Source organism: Coregonus clupeaformis, chromosome 26 (genome assembly GCF_020615455.1).
Source record: "Coregonus clupeaformis isolate EN_2021a chromosome 26, ASM2061545v1, whole genome shotgun sequence".
Classification (NCBI taxonomy): domain Eukaryota; kingdom Metazoa; phylum Chordata; class Actinopteri; order Salmoniformes; family Salmonidae; genus Coregonus; species Coregonus clupeaformis.
This window is the reverse complement of record NC_059217.1, coordinates 14,564,267-14,585,657: the sequence shown is the minus strand read 5'-3', so window position 1 is coordinate 14,585,657 and position 21,391 is coordinate 14,564,267. Positions and strand designations below refer to the sequence as shown.

The following is a 21,391-nucleotide window of genomic DNA, read 5'->3' as shown; positions in this document are numbered from 1 at the left end:
AGACGCGACTCTAACAGCCCATACCTGGAAACAGTCCTGGAGGACTGCTTAACCTGTCATGCGCTAATTGATTCGGGCTCGACAATATCGCCACTCCTCACTTGTTTTGGCTGTGTACTTAGGGTCGTTGTCCTGTGAACCTTCGCCCCAGTTTGACATTCTGAGCGCTCTGGAGCAGGTTTTCATCAAGGATCTCTCTGTACTTTTCTCCGTTCATCTTTCCCTCGATCCTGACTAGTCTCCCTGTCCCTGCCGCTGAAAAATGTCCCCACAGCATGATGCTGCCACCACCATGCTTCACCGTAGGGATGGTATTGGCCAGGTGATGAGCGGCGCCTGGTTTCCTCCAGAAATGACACTTGGCATTCAAGCCAAAGAGTTCAATCTTGGATTCAGCAGACCAGAGAATCATGTTTATTGATGTGGGCACTGAGGAACTTGAAGCTCTCGACCTACAAATACAAATACAATACTACAGCCCCGTCGATGTGAATGGGGGCATGCACGGCCCTCCATTTCCTGTAGTCCACGATCAGCTCCTTTGTCTTGCTGACGTTTAGGGAGAGTTTGTTGTCCTGGCACCACACTGCCAGGTCTCTGACCTCCTCCCTGTAGGCTGCCTCACTGTCGTCGGTGATCAGACCTACCACCGTCGTGTTGTGAGCAAACTTCATGATGGTGTTGGAGTTGTGTGCGGCCACGCAGTCGTGGGTGAACAGGGAGTACAGGAGGGGGCTAAGCACACACCGTGTTGAGGGTCAGCATGGCGGATGTGTTGTTGCCTACCCTCACCACTTGGGTGCAGCCCATCAGAAAGTCCAGTATCCAATTGCAGAGGGAGGTGTTTAATCCCAGGGTCCTTAGCTTAGTGATGAGCTTCGAGGGCGCTATGGTGTTGAACGCTGAGCTGTAGTCAATGAACAGCATTCTCACGTAGGTGTTCCTTTTGTCCAGGTGGGAAAGGGCAGTGTGGAGTGCAATAGAGATTGCATCATCTGTGGATCTGTTGGGGCGGTATGCGAATTAGAGTGGGTCCAGGGTGTCTGGGATGATGGTGTTGATGTGAACCATGACCAGCCTTCCAAAGAATTTCATGGCTACATGAATACTTCCATATTCAGTGCATCACTGGTACTTCCTGTTTCAGTTTTTGCTCGTAAATAGAAATTAAGAGGATGGAGTTATGGTCAGATTTGCCAACTGGAGGGCGAGGGTGAGCTTTGTATGCGTCTCAGTGTGTAGAGTAGAGTTTTTTTCACCTCTAGTTGCACAGGTGACATGCTGGTAGAAATTAGGTATAACGGATTTCAGTTTCCCTGCATTAAAATCCCCAGCCACTAGGCGCGCCGCATCTGGGTGAGCATTTTCTGGTTTGCTTATGGCCTTATACAGCTCGTTGAGTGTGGTCTTAGTGCCAGCATCGGTTTGTGGTGGTAAATAGACAGCTACGAAAAATATAGATAAAAACTCTTGGTAAATAGTGTGGTCTACCGCTTATCATGAGGTATTCTAACTTAGGCGAGCAGAACCTTGAGACTTCCTTAATATTAGAGATCACACACAAACTGTTGTTGACAAAGAGACACACCCCCCCTCCCCTCAGCTTACCAGACACAGCTGTTCTGTCCTGCTGATGTATAGAAAAACCAGCTAGATTTATATTTTCCATGTCCTTCTTCAGCCACGACTCGGTGATACAGGATTTTACAGTTATTCAGGTCATGTTGATAGGATATTATCGAACGGAGCTCATCCAGTTTATTTTCCAGTGATTGCACATTTGCCAATAGAACTGAGGGTAATGGCGACTTATCCTCGCAGTCTCGTTAGATATCCCGCATGCCGACCTCTATAGCGCTGCCTCCGCCTCCTCCAAGGGACAGGGATTTGGGCCTGGTATGGGATGAGCATTATGTCCTTCACCTCAAATTCGTTGAAATAGAAGTCCTCATCCGAATCAAGGTTAGTAAATCACTCTTTTGATGTCCAGAAGCTATTTTCAATCATATGAAATGATGGCTGAAACATTATGTACAAATAAAGTTAGGATCAGCGCAAAAAAATACACAAAATAGTACAATCGAAGCCATTATTGAGGAGCCAGGTTAAAAAATACGATTTTTAAGCCTTGAGACAATTGAGACATGGATTGTGTTATGTACCATTCATGGGCAAGAATGGGCAAGACAAAAGATAAGTGCCTTTGAAAGTGGTATGGTAGTAGGTGCCAGGTGCACCGGTTTGAGCGTGTCAAGAACAGCAACACTGCTGGGTTTTTTATGCTCAACAGTTTCCCGTGTGTATCAAGAATGGTCCACCACCCAAAGGACATCCAGCCAACTTGACACACCTGTGGGAAGCATTGGAGTCAACATGGGCCAGCATCCCTGTGGAATGCTTTCAACACCTTGTAGTCCAAGCTCTGATGAATTGAGTCTGTTCTGAGGGCAAAAGGGGGTGCAACTCAATATTAGGAAAGTGTTGCTAATGTTTTGTACACTCAGTGTATATTGCTACATCAGGCATATGTAGCTACAATATACAATCTTTCAGTTACTAAAACACACAGCGGCAGTTATGTTGGGAGCAAGCACCACTTTTATCACAGTGTATCAGAGGTGAATTGCTCAGAGTCTTAGCTTCACATTAATTGAATTCAATCAAATTGGAACAATTGAAGTTAATTCAATTAACGTTAATTAAATTAGCAAGGAAGCAGCACTAGAGATGCAGAGGCCTCAGCGGTTGAGTCACAGATGTCAAACTCAAGGGCCTGTTAGTGTAGTACCTCCAGTGTTTCCTCTAGATTGTTTAAAAGGCAGACTGCAAAAGCGGGGTGATGTTTTTGAGACATCAACCAAATAAACGGTGCAGAGGTAATTGTGTGTGCAAGAGCAATTATTTTGAGGACATCAACATTAGACAAAAACACTTAGACACATTTCAAAAGTGAAAATGTGGGGTGCAGAATCAGGGTTTAGAGAAGGTGTTGCACTGCATTTTCCTGACAGCCTATTTGTGAGAGGCTCTCATGCAACGCTGCACAGTGGCAGGCAACCCTCTTGTAATAGTTTTGCTGAGGGGTCAAAAGTAGCACAAGAACCACAGCGAGGAGTTTGGTGAGTAACTGTGTTTTAATCACGTTGCCTATGCACCGAAAGATACAATCATTTGATTGTATGTTATAGCCCTAACTAGGGGCCAGAGATTTGGATGTGTCCAAATGAGAAGAGATGAGATTAAAATATGTTTGCACAGCTATGTGGTTTTCATCTCCACTGCCCATTTACCACAAATATAAAACACATTCAGAACTGAAACTGTCATCTATTTTTGTAATAACCAATTAGGAAAAAAGGAGAGACTGTGATGAACTGGTGCTGAAATACTAATACCTGAAATGTAACAGAAAGTGGTCCTCTACCCTGTAGGTTAACTAAAAAGCCCTTCGGCAGAGGTAGAGGGTAGAGAGGAGCTGATCCAGTGATATTACCCATACCATGACTGAGGCTAAAAACAGCCTTCCTCTCCATGCCTCCATAGCTATTGTACTTCTATTGGCCTTGCTTGGTAACAACCCCCCCCCGCTCAGTACACAGGGAGGATAAAGGAGTGGGAGAGGGAACACACTTTAATCCAACAGTTTCCCTGAGAAATGCAATATCTGTTACACACACCAAAGTACAGAGGTATTGACACTGCAAGCAGCGATCACAGGGTGACATGCTCAGGAAAGACATTCAAAAGCCTCTGTATTGGCAAGGTGGATGTGTTTAGATGAAATGCAAACATTTCTCATGTCTAGAATAGACCTAACGTTTAGGAACACAGTCCACATGCATCCACAGGCTAGTCAAAATCATAACCACACTCTTGAGTAAGATGTGAGGTAAGATTGTTTTTGTGGCAGGCTGACTAGATTTCACCCTCAGACAGACGAGGTAAATGTATGACCAGTGCCACTCTTGCATTTCTCATCTCTGGACAAACGATAGAACCAGGCTATCTTTAATCTACCCGGTCTTTGGGTCGTTCCACGAAATGAATGCCTTTTGCTTCCCTTTGATACTTGTAAGTAGAAATTGTGCACCAATATTGGATTTTAAAAGCCTGTTATATTCAATGAAGTGCCCTTTAATGTAGACCTAAATGTTTACCTAAACGTCTTCTCACTGTCAACTGCGTTTATTTTCAGCAAACTTAACATGTGTAAATATTCGTATGAACATAACAAGATTCAACAACTGAGACATAAAATGAACAAGTTCCACAGATATGTGACTAACAGAAATTGAATAATGTGTCCCTGAACAAAGGGGGGTCAAAATCAAAAGTAACAGTCAGTATCTGGTGTGGCCACCAGCAGCATTAAGTACTGCAGTGCATCTCCTCCTCATGGACTGCACCAGATTTGCCAGTTCTTGCTGTGAGATGTTACCCCACTCTTCCACCAAGGCACCTGCAAGTTCCCAGACATTTCTGGGGGGAATGGCCCTAGCCCTCACCCTCCGATCCAACAGGTCCCAGACGTGCTCAATGGGATTGAGATCCGGGCTCTTTGCTGGCCATGGCAGAACACTGACATTCCTGTCTTGCAGGAAATCACGCACAGAACGAGCAGTATGGCTGGTGGCATTGTCATGCTGGGGGGTCATGTCAGGATGAGCCTGCAGGAAGGGTACCACATGAGGGAGGAGGATGTCTTCCCTGTAACGCACAGTGTTGAGATTGCCTGCAATGACAACAAGCTCAGTCCGATGATGCTGTGACACACCGCCCCAGACCATGACGGACCCTCCACCTCCAAATCGATCCCGCTCCAGAGTACAGGCCTCGGTGTAACGCCAATTCCTTCTACGATAAACGTGAATCCCGACCATCACCCCTGGTGAGCCAAAACCGTGATTCATCAGTGAAGAGCACTTTTTGCCAGTCCTGTCTGGTCCAGCGATGGTGGGTTTGTGCCCATAGGTGACGTTGTTGCCGGTGATGTCTGGTGAGGACCTGCGTTATAACAGGCCTACAAGCCTTCAGTCCAGCCTCTCTCAGCTCATTGCGGACAGTCTGAGCACTGATGGAGGGATTGTGCGTTCCTGGTGTAACTCGGGCGTTGTTGTTGCCATCCTGTACCTGTCCCACAGGTGTGATGTTCAGATGTACCGATCCTGTGCAGGTGTTGTTACACGTGGTCTGCCACTGCGAGGACGATCAGCTGTCCGTCCTGTCTCCCTGTAGCGCTGTCTTAGGCGTCTCACAGTATGGACATTGCAATTTATTGCGCTGGCCACATCTGCAGTCCTCATGCCTCCTTGCAGCATGCCTAAGGCACGTTCACACAGATGAGCAGGGACCCTGGGCAGCATTCTTTTTGTGTTTTCACAGTCAGTAGAAAGGCCTCTTTAGTGTCCTAAGTTTTCATAACTGTGACCTTAATTGCCTACCGTCTGTAAGCTGTTAGTGTCTTAACGACCGTTCCACAGGTGCATGTTCATTAATTGTTTATGGTTCATTGAACAAGCATGGGAAACAGTGTTTAAACCCTTTACAATGAAGATCTGTGAAGTATTTGGATTTTTACAAATTAACTTTGAAAGACAGGGTCCTGAAAAAGGGACGTTTCTTTTTTTGCTGAGTTTATAACTCTGATGATAGTGTATTTCTGACTCTGCTCTTCAAGAGGTGATGATATTAAAACCAAATAGTTAGCTATAACATTTATTTAACAATCCCTTGAAAACAGGACATAGTTGTCAATGCTTTTTAGCGAATCTGGGGGTCTTCTTGCCCCCCGGCAGCCAAATCGAATGCTCTGCACCGTATTGTAACGTTAGAATAGAATAGGATCAGACAGAATTGAATAGAATACAATAAAACAGAATAGAGTAGAATAAAATGTCTACTGCAATGTCTGCAGTAGAAAGTGTAGGTTCCTGCTTCTTCTACAAATGTGGTGGTGAGTTTGATGCTTTTGCATAAATTGCTTTGCCTTTCAGTGCTGTCACAGAGGGTTGGTGTAAACTATTAGAAAAAAGGGTTATTTGGCTGTCCCCATAGGAGAGCCCTTTTTGACTCCAGGTAGAACCCTCTGTGGAAAGGGTTCTACCTGGAACCAAAAAGGGTTCTTCAAAGGGTTCCCCTATAGAGCTCGCCAGCTTGTATTCCTAAAACCTGGAAATAGGTTTGCTCTGGTTTGTTCAGCCATCCCTATGGGAAAAATGAACGAGGAAATAATAGGGTTTGGGAATAAATGCCGAAAGTAAGGTCTGAGGTTAACACAGGCTTAGGAGATGTTATACGTTTGGTTCTATCAGATAATAGCAGTCAGTTAACATGACCTTTATGAATTATGAAGCCTGTATGTCATTTATGTTTTTATTCTTATATAAATTCTTCAAAATTCACAAAAAGTGACATTAGCGGATGAAGATTATCATAGAACATATTTTCGGCATTAATCCAAAAACCCTACAAAAACATTTCCCCCATAGTCTTTGTCCAACGAACAATGGCGGAGTTAGTGCCTACAAAAAGACGCCATTACTATTTCTCTCTATGGGGACAGCCGAAGAACCCTTTTGGGTTCAAGACAGCACCTTTTTTTCTAAGAGTGTATTTAAACCAACTTGTGTGACATTGGACTTGTCTAAATCTGCTTAAAGCAGAGCGGAGGACTCCTCGCTGAGGGGTAAAGAGAGACAAACAGAGAAAGTGGAATCCCTGCCAGTGCCAAGGGTGTGTGGATGATGTGTGCAGTCAGAGTGCATATCCCCTCTTAAAGGGATAGTTTGGGATTTTGGCAATCTACTTCCCCAGAGTCAGATAAACCATTGTTATGTCTCTGCATGCAGTTTGAAGGAAGTTGCTAACTAGCGTTAGCACAATTGCGAACTACCGTTAGTGCAATGACTGGGAGTCTATGAGAACAGCTAGCATGCTAGCTGTTCCTGTAGACTTCCAGTCATTGCGCTAACACGCATTAGCATTGGCTTGTGAAACTACCTCTAACTTCCTTTATACTGGACACAGAGACATAAAAACGGTATCCACGATTGCCAAAATATCGACCTATTCCTTTCCAACATTATTGCACAAGGAGAAGTTCCTTTATTAATGCTGAGATCTGAAGAAAGAAACTCTGTTAAATAAGTTTACACAGAAGGAAATTTACCCCCCATCCTATCTCACCAAGATCCCAGAATAGATCCAGTGCCACTTTCTGAGGTTGTTCGAGTCGGCAGAGTGAAAACCCTTCTAATGACCTGATCGTTTTAGACAGGAGGGGAGTTTCTCAATATGCAAACTCCCGTGCTCCACAATCTCATGCTCAGAGTTTGTTCTCCAAGAGCATTCGAGTTTAGTCTTTACTTGGGGACTAGTATCGCTTAGATCAGTGCTTCACTTGATCTATAGAGAGAAATACAGTAAACCCAATGGGAATTACTGTCACGATCGTCTGAAGGAGGAGACCAATGCGCAGCGTTGCGAGTGAACATGATGACTTTAATAACTTAAAGCAACCACGAAGAAAACAACAAATGACGATACGTGAAGTTCTAAACTGAAATACGACTAACAGCAACAAAGAAACAATAACCCACAAAACAAAGGAGAAAACACACAGAATATATATGGCTCCCAATCAGAGATAACGAGCCGACAGCTGACACTCGTTACCTCCGATTGGGAGTCATCGACCAATCACCACATGACACAAACAAACTGAAACTCACCCATCCCCAACACCACCAAATGAAATACACCCAAACACAAGAAAATGAACAACCCTGGCTCAATATAAACGTCCATAGAGCCAGAGTGTTACAGTACCCCCCCCTAAAGGTGCGAACTCCGGGCGCACCAACATCAGGACTAGGGGAGGGTCTGGGTGGGGCGTCTGTCCATGGTGGCGGCTCTGGCCCCGGGTCGTGATCCCCACCCCACCACAGTCACAACCTGCTTCGGTAGCCTCCTCCCAATGACCACCCTCCACCTAACCCCCACCTGGACTAAGGGGCAACCCCGGACTAAGGGGCAGCATCGGCCTAAGGGGCAGCACCGGGATAAGGGGCAGCACCGGGATAGAGGGCAGCACCGGGCTAAGGGACAGCACCGGACTAGGGGGCAGCACCGGACTACGGGCAGTACCGGACTAAAGGGCAGTACAGGACTAAGGGGCAGCACCGGGCTAAGGGGCAGTACCGGACTACGGGGCAGCACCGGGCTAAGGGGCGGCACCGGACTCAGGGGCAGCACCGGACTAAGGGGCAGCACCTGACTAGATGGCGGATCCTGGCTGGCTGGCTCCGGGCGGATCCTGGCGGGACGGCTCTGGCGGATCCTGGCGGGGACGGCTCTGGCGGATCCTGGCGGACGGCTCTGGCGGATCACGGCTGGACGGCTCTGGCGGATCCCGGCTGGACGGCTCTGGCGGATCTCGGCTGGACGGCTCTGGCGGATCTCGGCTGGGACGGCTCTGGCGGATCCCGGCTGGACGGCTCTGGCGGATCTCGGCTGGACGGCTCTGGCGGATCCCCGGCTGGACGGCTCTGGCGGATCTCGGCTGGACGGCTCTGGCGGATCCCGGCTGGACGGCTCTGGCGGATCCCGGCTGGACGGCTCTGGCGGATCCCGGCTGGACGGCTCTGGCGGATCCCGGCTGGACGGCTCTGGCGGATCCCGGCTGGACGGCACTGGCGGATCCCGGCTGGGCGGCTCTGGCGGATCCCGGCTGGACGGCTCTGGCGGATCTCGGCTGGACGGCTCTGGCGGATCCCGGCTGGACGGCTCTGGCGGATCTCGGCTGGACGGCTCTGGCGGATCCCGGCTGGACGGCTCTGGCGGATCTCGGCTGGGACGGCTCTGGCGGATCCTGTCTGGCGGAAGGCTCTGGCTGATCCTGTCTGGCGGAAGGCTCTGGCTGATCCTGTCTGGCGGAAGGCTCTGGCTGATCCTGTCTGGCGGAAGGCTCTGGCTGATCCTGTCTGGCGGAAGGCTCTGGCTGATCCTGTCTGGACGGCTCTGGCGGATCCTGGCTCGACGGCTCTGGCGAATCCTGGCTGGATGACGGATCTGGCTGCTCATGGCTGGCTGACGGATCTGGCTGCTCATGGCTGGCTGACGGATCTGGCTGCTCGTGGCTGGCTGACGGATCTGGCTGCTCATGGCTGGCTGACGGATCTGGCTGCTCATGGCTGGCTGACGGATCTGGCTGCTCATGGCTGGCTGACGGATCTGGCTGCTCGTGGCTGGCTGACGGATCTGGCTGCTCATGGCTGGCTGACGGATCTGGCTGCTCATGGCTGGCTGACGGATCTGGCTGCTCATGGCTGGCTGACGGATCTGGCTGCTCGTGGCTAGCTGACGGATCTGGCTGCTCATGGCTGGCTGGACGGATCTGGCTGCTCGCGGCTGGCTGACGGATCTGGTTGCTCGTGGCTGGCTGACGGGTCTGGCTGCTCATGGCTGGCTGACGGATCTGGCTGCTCATGGCTGGCTGACGGATCTGGCTGCTCATGGCTGGCTGGACGGATCTGGCTGCTCATGGCTAGCTGACGGATCTGGCTGCTCATGGCTGGCTGACGGATCTGGCTGCTCATGGCTGGCTGACGGATCTGGCTGCTCATGGCTGGCTGATGGGTCTGGCTGCTCATGGCTGGCTAACGGGTCTGGCTGCTCATGGCTGGCTGATGGTGCTGGCTGGGCGGCTAGCGGTGGAGGCGGACCCCAGCCTCGGATTGCAGTCATCACCTCCAGCAGGACGGCTCCCATCCGCATGAGCCGCTCCTGCCGGTCACGAACCCGAGCCTCCAGTCCAGCATAGGCTGCGTCGGCTCCTGCTGATTCCATAGCAGGTGTATGATTCTGTCTGGCGGACGGCTCTGAAGGCTCATGGCAGACGGACGGCTTTGCAGGCTCAGTACAGACGGGGCGGCTTATGCAGCGCTTGGCAGACGGGCAGTTCAGACGCCCTAGGGCAGACGGCAGACTCTGGCCGGCTGGCGACGCACATCGTGGACCTGGTGCGTGGAGTAGGAACAGACCGGTCCGTACCGGAACACCCACCACTGGCCTTAACTGGGGATCAAGAACGGACCGGACCAGACTGGGAACACACTTCAGTCTCTCATGCCGTGCCACAACAACTTCCCTCCCTCTACTCGCCAATGGCTCCCGTAATCCGATAGCCTTCTCTCCAGCTCTACCTGTGGCAGCCTCCTGCTGCCCAGGCGCCAAGCCATGTGCCCCCCCCCAAAAAATTTTTGGGGAGTAACCACGGGCTTCCAGCCTCGACTCCGCGCTTCCTCTTCATACCACCTCCTCTCGGCTGCAGCTGCCTCCAGCTCTTCACGAGGGCGGTGATATTCCTCCTCATACCACCTCCTCTCGGCTGCAGCTGCCTCCAGCTCTTCACGAGGGCAGTGATATTCCTCCGGTTGTGCCCAAGGACCCTTTCCAGCCCGAATCTCCTCCCATGTCCAAAAATCCTTAGGAGGCGTCCATAAATCCTGCGTAGGTAGGTCCTGTTGCCGCTTGTTACGCCGCTTGGTCCTCTTGTGGTGGGTTATTCTGTCACGATCGTCTGAAGGAGGAGACCAATGCGCAGCGTTGCGAGTGAACATGATGACTTTAATAACTTAAAGCAACCACGAAGAAAACAACAAATGACGATACGTGAAGTTCTAAACTGAAATACGACTAACAGCAACAAAGAAACAATAACCCACAAAACAAAGGAGAAAACACACAGAATATATATGGCTCCCAATCAGAGATAACGAGCCGACAGCTGACACTCGTTACCTCCGATTGGGAGTCATCGACCAATCACCACATGACACAAACAAACTGAAACTCACCCATCCCCAACACCACCAAATGAAATACACCCAAACACAAGAAAATGAACAACCCTGGCTCAATATAAACGTCCATAGAGCCAGAGTGTTACAATTACAAAATATACTTGTTATAAGCACAGTTCAAGTCCATGTTTAGAGGAGTAACCCTCTTAACAACCAATACCTCTTATATCAGGTTAGGGAAACTCCACAGAAACCTTTGCTTGCCTTTTACTTTTCAATAATGGATGTCCCTCCCTCCCAACCAACCAAAACCACTGATGTTCTAGTTGAATGAGTATCCACCATAAAACCCATGCCTTGATTTCCCTACTGTAACTATCTGTATCTTATCAGCACTACCACTCTCCACTGGGGCAGAGTGGTCAGTAATATCTGAAACTAAGGAGGCGTCCCAAATGGTACCCTATTCCCTATGTAGTCCACTACTTTTGCCCAGGGACCATAGGGCTCTGGTCAAAGGTAGTGGACTACATAGGGAATAGGGTACCATTTGGGACACATGCTAAGATGACTATGTTCTTTGATGGACATGTAATTCATGTGGAGGATGAGGGAGGGGACTATAAGAGGGTGAAGTCACAAAGGACGGAGTCTGAATGGATCAAAGCTACTTTAGGCTAACGGAAAAGGGATTAGGAAGACATGCTTAAAACATGGAGAAGAAATATCCAATCATCCAATCCTCCCCGCCCGGCTAAAGCAGAGAGCAGGGCTGAGGGGGAATCAGGCATCAGGACTCAACACGCTGTGTGGCGGCATGGCGCTGACAGACACTGACACGTGTGAAAGCAGTTATGTGATATCATGTTAATCCTGATGAAAGTCCGCACTGACTGACCAGCTCCAATCATCTTCTCCCCCATGAACCAACTGGGAAATACAGCCCATAATATACAGACTACACAAAGTGTACAACAAATTATGAACACCTTCCTAATATTGAGTTGCACCGCCTTTTGCCCTCAGAACAGACTCAATTCGTTGTGGCACGGACTCTACAAGGTGTCAAGCATTTCATAGGGATGCTGGCCCATGTTAACTCCAATGATTCCCACAGTTGTGTCAAGTTGGCTGGATGTCCTTTGGGTGGTGGACCATTCTTGATACACACGGGAAACTGTTGAGCATACTACCATACCCTATTCAAAGAACTTACATGTTTTGTCTTGCACATTTACACTATGAATGGCACACGTACACAATCCATGTCTCAAATCCTTCTTTAACCTGTCTCCTCCTCTTCATCTACACCGATTGAAATGGATTTAACATCAATAAGGGATCATAACTTTCACCTGGATTCATCTGGTCAGTCTATGTCATGGAAAGAGATTTGTTCCTAATGTTTTGTACACTCAGTGTATAGTAACACTTACAGAGCTATGGGTGCAGGACTAATATTATCAGTATAAGTCAGTCCCTGTATTTTAACCTAAATATTTATACACTCACAGCTCATAGTATCTATAGTTACTTCATCATGGACTAGCCAACTGTAAGCAATACGGACTATGTTTGTGGGCTAGTTACCCTGACAAGATATAATCACTTCTCCTAAGACATTGTAACCAGGTTGTGCAATAGACTGGCTGTTAAAACATCAAAAACACAGTGGTGGAAAAAGTACTGAGCTGTCATACTTGAGTAAAAAAGATGCCTTAATAGAAAATGACTCATTTAAAAGTGAAAGTCACTGGTTTAAAATGTACTTAAGTACAGTGGTGGAAAAAGTACTCAATTGTCATACTTGAGCAAAAGTACAGTGCATTCTGAAAGTATTCAGACCCCTTGACTTTTTCCACATTTTATTACATTACAGCCTTATTCTAAAATGGATTCAAACAAATTTCCCCTCATCAACCTACACACAATACCCCATAATGACAACGCAAAAACTGGTTTTTAGATTTGTTTTGCAAATGTGTTAAAAATGAAAAACTGAAATATCACATTTACATAAGAATTTAGACCCTTTACTTATTACTTTGTTGAAGCACCTTTGGCCGCGATTACAGCCTTGAGTCTTCTTGGGTATGACGCTACAAGCTTGGCACACCTGTAATTCTACCATTCTTCTCTGCTGATCCTCTCAAGCGCTGTCAGGTTGGATGGGGAGCGTCACTGCACAGCTATGTTCAGGTCTCTCCAGAGATTTGATCGGGTTCAAGTCCGGGCTCTGGCTGGGCCACTCAAGGACATTCAGAGACTTGTCCCGAAGCCACTCCTGCATTGTCTTGGCTGTGTGCTTAGGGTCGTTGTCCTGTTCGAAGTTGAACCTTCGTAACAGTCTGAGGTCCTGAGCTCTCTGGAGCAGGTTTTCATCAAGGATCTCTCTGTACTTTGTCTGTTCATATTTCCCTTGATCCTGACTAGTCTCCCAGTCCCTGCCGCTGAAAAACATCCCCACAGCATGATGCTGCCACCACCATGCTTCACTGTAGGGATGGTGCCAGGTTTCCTCCAGACGTGACGCTTGGCATTCAGGCCAAAGATGTCAATTTTGGTTTCATCAGACCAGATAATCTTGTTTCTCATGGTCTGAGAGTTCTTTAGGTGCCTTTTGGCAAACTCCAAGCGGGCTGTCATGTGCCTTTTACTGAGGAGTGGCTTTCATCTGGCCACTCTACCATAAAGGCCTAATTGGTGGAGTGCTGCAGAGATGGTTGTCCTTCTGGAAGGTTCTCCCATCTCCAAAGAGGAACTCTGGAGCTCTGTCAGAGTGACCATCAGGTACTTGGTCACCTCCCTGTCCAAGGCCCTTCTCCCCCGATTGCACAGTTTGGCCAGGCGGCCAGCTCTAGGAAGAGTAGGTGCTTCCAAAATTCTTCAATTTAAGAATGATGGAGGCCACTGTGTTCTTGGGGACCTTCAATGCTGCAGAAATGTTTTGTTACCCTTCCCCAGATCTGTGCCTTGACACAATCCTGTCTCGGAGCTCTACGGACAATTCCTTCGAGCTTGGTTTTTGCTCTGACATCTACTGTGAACTGTGGGACCTTATATAGACAGGTATGTGCCTTACCAAAGCATGTCCAATCAATTGAATTTACCACAGGTGGACTCCAATCAAGTTGTAAAAACATCAAGGATGATCAATGGAAACAGGATGCACCTGAGCTCAATTTTGAGTCTCATAGCAAAGGGCCTGAATACTTATGTAAATAAGTTATTTCTGTTTTTTTATTTTTTATATATTTGCAAACATGTCTAAAAACCTGTTTTCCCTTTGTCATTATGGGGATTTGTGTGTAGACTGATGAGGAAATAAATAATTTCATCCATTTCAGAATAAGGCTGTAACATAACAAAATCTGGAAAAAGGGAAGGGGTCTGAATACTTTCCGAATGCACTGTACAAAGTAAAAGTGCTATACATCAAATTCCTTATATTAAGCAAACCAGATGGCACGATTTGCTTGTTTTTTGAATTTATGGTCAGCCAGGGGCACACTCCAACACTTAGACATAATTTACAAACACAGTATTTGTCTTTATTGAGTCCACCAGATCAGAGGCCGTATGGATGACAACGAGGTGCGTGAATTGTACCATATTGCTGTCCTGCCCCAGCATTCCCAAATGTTACAAGTACTTTTTGGTGTCAGGGAAACTGTATTGGAGTAAAAAGCACATATTTTCTTTAGGAATGTAGTGGAGTAAAAGTTGAAGTGGTCAAAAATATAAGTAGTAAAGTACAGCTACAAAAAAAATACTTAAGTAGTATTTCAAAGTATTTTTAAATGGTTACTTTACACCACTGCAAAAACATAATGACTTCACTGTGCTTCTCCTATAAAGCAATAGTCTAGGGCCCCTCTCCAGACAGCCAGGACACACACTGCATCATTCAGCATGCTGTCTGTGCTCTGCTCTCTCTGCGGGCCATCTGCCCAGACATACGAAAACAACCCTATGCAGCTGATACGGTTCCCCAAATCTCCAGCTCTGGTTCTAACATGCAGCCAGGACTGTATCCACAAAATAACACACAGGCCCCGCCCGAGTGCAGAATATGACTGATGTTGCAAATTCAAAAACAGGTTTATCCTGCTATGAGTAGGCTATAGGCTATCATGCTGAATGAATTCATAAGTCCCACTGGGCACAAACTGGTTGAATCAACGTTGTTTCGACATAATTTGTAAAACTATTGTCATGTGGAATCTACGTGGTAAATACATTGGATTTGAAGAAAGTAATCAACTGTTGTTTTGAGGGTGAAATTTACAGCTACCCTTTGGCTCTTATCCAAGGTTTTAACCCAGCCCTGCTTAGCTATGATATTTGTCACTGACGATCACCAATGTGCTATTGTGAGAATGATACACTTAAAAACTAAATAGATTCACTGTTGCTATCGAAGTCATTCCAAAGGGCAGGCTTAACAGAGCAAATGAAATGTGACCATCCTTTATCATTTACATTTTAGTCATTTAGCAGATATATCATCAATGATGCTATTTAGGCCTATATCATTGTCTTACATGATAGCGCGTCGATTCCGCCTGCACTGATCTGTCTCGTATCTCGCAAAGGGCAATGGGATAGCTCGAAAGTAGTCCGGCTACAATGAGTTGCCATAACATTAGAAAATAACCTAGGCAATATCGCCTAATGAACCCAATTTCAATTAATATATACTAAAACAATAAATCTGTAATTGATTGTGAAGTTTTTTTTACTGAGGTGGTCTTAGTTGCCTACAACTAGCTAAGAAGTTTGGTGCTTGACAGAGCAGTATTTCTGGAGTTTGACAATGTGCACGACAACTAGCTTAAATTTGTCCATTAGGTTGTTAACGTAGCTCTAAGCCAGTCACTTCGTATGAAATGAATAGGAAGCTAACCTAGAGCACACACTCAATGCTGAACACTAAATGTTTCCTCCACAAGCTAGCTAGCAAGCTACTTTAGCAACATTATTTCATCACAATTAATGTAATGAGTTTTGAAGAAGCTGCTAGTGCTGCCTGTTCTGCAGTGATAGCTTCCCATCAGCTCAGCTTGTGCTGAGGACGGATTTCTGATAACATTCACTCTTTGGGGCAGCATGTCTACAAATTCAGGGCAAGCTAAGCAAGCTGATGATTTGTCAGTAAAGGTAGAGCTAGCTAGCTATGTCACTAAACTAGCTACAACAAGTTGGCTAAGCAGCTGATCAAGTCTTAGCGACCGACGTGGTTGAACATCATTTTAGCAGGACCTAGCCACCACTTTGTTTTTATTTTCTCGCAAATTGAATTCAGGTATTAAATCACTCTCACGACGTGTGTAATAATTTAGCTAGCTATTCTGCCTATTTCATAGAGAGTCATACAAGAGCGCAGTGACATCAAAAATTAGGAAGTACGTTTACATTTTTGAATAGCGGATGCTCGGGAATCCTAACATTTTAGGATGAGTCCCACGTCCTACAAGACAGATCGGTTGAGGGAAGAGCGTTGCGTAGAAGTGATGCGATCTGACGTAAGATAATGGGCCGATATAGCATTTGCAAAATCATCAACATCTATTGTTTCAATTCAACCCAGAATTTAACTAAAAGTAGACAATAAATATAGGCCTCGGTTTTCAAGCTCTGGTTGATTTCAAATATAATGATATTTACTGATATTGAATTGTGTTTGGATGTCAACTCATCCAAATATCAACATTTGAAGGAGATGTATCTTCTGCTTGGATAGTTCCATCTGTGCCACTGACTTAGTCTGGCTTTAATTCCACTTTGTCTACAGATTAATAATTGATATGTTGGATTCAAGTCTCCATCTCAACCCAAAATCAAGTTAAAGAATATAAATAAATCAAACTTGATTTAAAGTGCATTTAAAGTTTGATTTTGATTTAGTCTCTATTCTTTAACTTCGATTTTTGGTTGAGATGGAGACGTGAATCCAACATATATCAATTATTAATTTGTAGACAAACTAGAAGTCAGTGGCACAGATGGAACCAACTATCCAAGCAGAAGACAAATCTCCTTTAAATGTTGATATTTGGTTGTATTGACAATTCAATTTCACTTTGAAATACAATAAATAGCCTATTAACTTGTCGACAAGTTAACAAACTATATGTTGGATTCATTTCTCCAACTCAACCACAAATAAAAGTAAAAAAATGGGATTAAGACAGTGGCTCAGATTGAACTATCAAAGCATAGATACATCACCTTTAAATGTTGCAAATCCAATCAGTTTTCCACATTGATTCAAAGTCCTCACATTTATATTTTTTGGGGTTGAAATGACGTGGAAACAACGTTGATTCAACCAGTTTTTGCATGGTGGATGGTCTTCCAGGATGTTGCTGGATATTACAGGCTAAACCTCCCACATGTCAGCATACAACACACACATATGGAGGAGTGGATGGCTGGCCTAGAGACAGCAACGATGATGCTGTGACCTTTAAGGACAAAGACATCCTTCTATAAACAAGATAAGATGTGGGCTGTTTCGATGTTGGCCATGTGCCTGAAAAGACGAAAGAACGGTGCGGCGCCGGTCCTATTTTGGGATCCCATGCTCATCCCGTTTCCCGTCCCGTCGCCCCAATTCTAACTACATTACATTTCCGTCCACAAACAAAACCGACCCTTTGAAATACGGGCTCACCCAGTACACCGTAGGACGTTTGCTGCGAGGAGGCAGCACTTTGATCTGTCTTTCCCCCCTCGCCTTGCGATCGGTGTCTGTGCCAAGAGCCTTCCGTTCCGCCGCTGCTGTCGGAGGAGCTGATACTGGCGGCTGCTGCTGCTCCGGTCGCCCCCGTCTCAGGCATGCTCTTTCAGTGGGGAGTAACTGCCGATATTCTCCGGGAAGACGGAGAACTAAATCGCATCTCAGGCAGGCATGGACCGCGACCGGCCGGTGGGTCAGAGAGACAGAGGTTAAATGAACGTGAAGTGATGGTTGTTGTGCTGGTGGCTCATCCTGGTTTGCAGCAGGATGCGAGCAGATTGATGGCGCTCTGTTGATTCTTACTATCGAGGAGGGACAAAGAGAAAAGGTGGGACGACGCGTAGGCTACAGCCAGTCTCATTCACAGACACACACGCACGAACACGCGTAGGCTACAGCCAGTCTCATTCACAGACACACACGCACGAACACATGCACGCTGGAAAGAAAATATCGTGGTTTTCATCCTTGCCCTCCAAGAGAGAATTTCAATAAATACACCCTTCACTTTCTCTGACCTCTGCAAGCAGCCAGAGAGCAAATTGTTTATTTAACTTCCAATCCACTGGTCACACAGTCATTTCAACTTGGATAATTGGGTAATATTTGGTTGAGAAGTTGATCAATGAGATTACAACCTATAGTCACCCACTCAAAAATACAAAAGTCAGTTAAATGTCCAATGTGTTATCATGATGCTTTCAACCATCTGCTGTAAAAGCACAACCAAATTACACAATTGTTGGTTAAATTGTCATCCAAATGTCTGTCACTGGGCTTTCAACCATTTAAAGACACAGCAAAGTTCAAATGGGAATACAATGTTAGATACATTGTGTTTATTTATACAGCAGATTAGTGTGATATCAGTGTGCTTCAACTAATATCAGAACCAAATGATGCTGGATTGCAGTTGACATTACATTACCAGTACTACTACAGTGCGAGATTCTGTGCAGATTATTACAGCAATTGTGAAGATCTCCACTGACCTGTGATGACCCATGGGTTCTATCTTTAACATGCATGCTTTATATGATTGCATAAGAAGAAATGTATAGTTACAGTAACCTCAAAATGTGGCTATGGATGTGTTACTCATTTTCAGGTTGAATGTTACATTAGTTTATAGCCTTAATTTAAGGCTATATACTGTATTACAAAGTAAGGCTTAAAAAAAGCTACAGCTTAAAAAACAAGATTTATCAATAATGTATGTTGATGCCGAAAAGACTTTCGACCATCTTGAATGACCTTTTCTATTCAAAATTTGGAAGCTTTCAACTTTCCAGCTGAAATAATAAATGTAATAAAAATATTATATAAATGTCCTAAAGCTAAAATATACACAAATAATACATTATCTGATGAAATTGCTTTAGAAAGGGGCACAAGACAGGAATGTCCTCTCTCCCTCCACCTGTTTTCTCTGGCAATTGAACCGCTTGCAGGAAGAATTTGAGAGGACCCAAACATAACAGGTATCAGTATGGGTAAACATGAATATAAACTCATTTTATTTGCAGATGATCTCCTGATATACCTGACCAATTTTGAAAACTCAATGCCCCACTTGCAAAAAATATTTTCAGAATACTCTAAACTCTCAGGATATATAATTAATGTGAATAAAATAAAAAATAATGGCAATCAGAAAAATAAAAATAATAACTCATGATCTACAGCAATCCTTTAAGTGGAACACAAAAAAATATCAAATACTTAGGGTGCTTAATAAGTGACAAACAACAAATATATAAAGATAACTTTATCCCATTACTCAACAACATGAAATAATATTTAATTAAATGGAACAATCTTCCCATAAATCTTACAGGTAGGTAGAATAAACCACTTCAGAATGGCATGGCTCTCAAAGTTGTTATATTTATTGTCGGTAATACCAATTACCCCACCGAAGACAGTCTTTAAAAAAGTATACTTGGTCATAACAGTAATATAATATAATATGGGCAAATAAAACGAATAGATTAAAAGGAACGTTTTACATCTTCCTAAGTCTGAGGTTTTAACCTTCCAGAATTGGAATTGTATCAACTCGCCACCCAGGGCTTTGACTTGTGACAGATAGTTAAATACACTAAAGAGGAACAATGTGTACTTCTTGATAATGCGCATGCTCTCCCTAGAATCTTTTCACGTGTCTATTTTCAAAGGATAAAGTGAAGAACATTAACAATTTCATACTTAAGAACACTATAACAATATGGAAGACAATGAAAGGTATACTACAATAGCTAATATTACTCCCTAAAAACACAACCCTAAGGAACAATCCTTGGATAAAGTTTCAGAATTCACTGATAAATTGAAAACTAAGGCATAGAAACCGTAAATGACTTGGTAATGTGAAATACATTTATTTCCATGACAGAATTAAAAGGGAATTTTGGACTGACCAATATAGATATTTTCAAATATATGCAACTTAAATGTTTCATATCAAGAAATGTCTATTTGAAATCTTTTGGACATCAGATTAATGTTGAGGGAATCCTATTTTAGTCAGAAAAGGATATTCATATAATAGGTAAGAGTAGGTAAGATGTGCATTCAGAAAGTATTCACTTTTTCCACATTTTGTTATGTTACAGCCTTATTCTAAAATGGATACATTTTTTTTTTTCTCACCAATCTACACACAATACCCCATAATGACAAAGTGAAAACAGGTTTTTAGAAATACCTTATTTACATAACTATTCAGACCCTTTGCTATGAGAAATTGAAATTGAGCTCAGGTGCATCCTGTTTCCATTGATCATCCTTGAGATGTTTCTACAATTTGATTGGAGTCCACCTGTGGTAATTTCAATTGATTGGACATGATTTGGAAAAGCAAACACCTGTCTATATAAGGTCCAACAGTTGACAGTGCATGTCAGAGCAAAAACCAAGCCATGAGGTCGAAGGAATTGTCCGTAGAGCTCTGAGACAGGATTGTGTCGAGGCACAGATCTGGGGAAGGTTACCAAAAAAGCTCCTCTCCTTGACTGTGAAATGGCATAATAAAGCTCACTGCCTGTCCTGTCTGAGGATGACTTACATTATGATTGATTTATCATTGCAAAAAATGTCTTCACAGATAAATTTTTCAGTGAGGCTCAGGTCTGGATGGGACCAGTAGTAATCTACTTCCCCTCTAGCCCACATTGGAGACATCATAATTTAACTTCCGCACAGCAACATAGTCATAGCCTAACATACTGTATGCTTTCCAATATTCCAGGATGAGAGGTCCACAGTTCACAGTAGGCTATGAAGCATGTTTCTTGGTCTTCATTCGTTTTCCATGTAAACACTGTAATAAATGCCATTCTCTTTCGCAAAGCCAAATGTTCTCTACTTTGTAAATAGCCTAAAGGTGAACCAAACCTAATTGATTTACTTTGTCAAACCATGTCAACATGTGGAGCACACTGTGTAACTCAGTTTCGGTATACTCATACTGTACTTGTCAATAGACAGAATGCCTGAAAACCATATTCGAAACAAATATTGATGTTAGCCGAATCTTTAACACATATTTTTAAGCTAACAATTATTTCAGGTACCATCCCCAGGGTCTGGAAGGTGGTGACGTGTGTGACATAAATAATTATCGCCCCATTCCCAAACTCTCTTGCCTAGCAGAAATTCTAGAATCTCTGGTAAATACTCAACTTATACTGAACAAAAATATAAACGCAACATGTAAAGTGTTGGTCCCATGTTTCATGAGCTGAAATAAAAGATCCCAGAAATCTTCCAAATGCACAAAACCCTTATTTCTCTCAAATGTTGTGCACACATTTGTTTACATCCTTGTTAGTGAGCATTTCCCGTT

General features: G+C 44.8%; 1 protein-coding gene across 1 annotated transcript in view; it reads right to left on the bottom strand.

Moving 5' to 3' along the window:
* The window catches only part of LOC121540411 (anoctamin-8-like), a 75,271-nt gene extending 57,389 nt beyond the window's left edge, over window positions 1–17,882 (bottom strand). The window contains exon 1 of the mRNA XM_041849261.2: window positions 17,479–17,882. Within this exon, the coding sequence (XP_041705195.2) occupies window positions 17,479–17,644 (166 nt within the window). The 5' untranslated portion in view covers window positions 17,645–17,882. The remainder of the gene's footprint in view (window positions 1–17,478) is intronic.
* Between the last annotated feature and the right edge of the window lie 3,509 nt (window positions 17,883–21,391).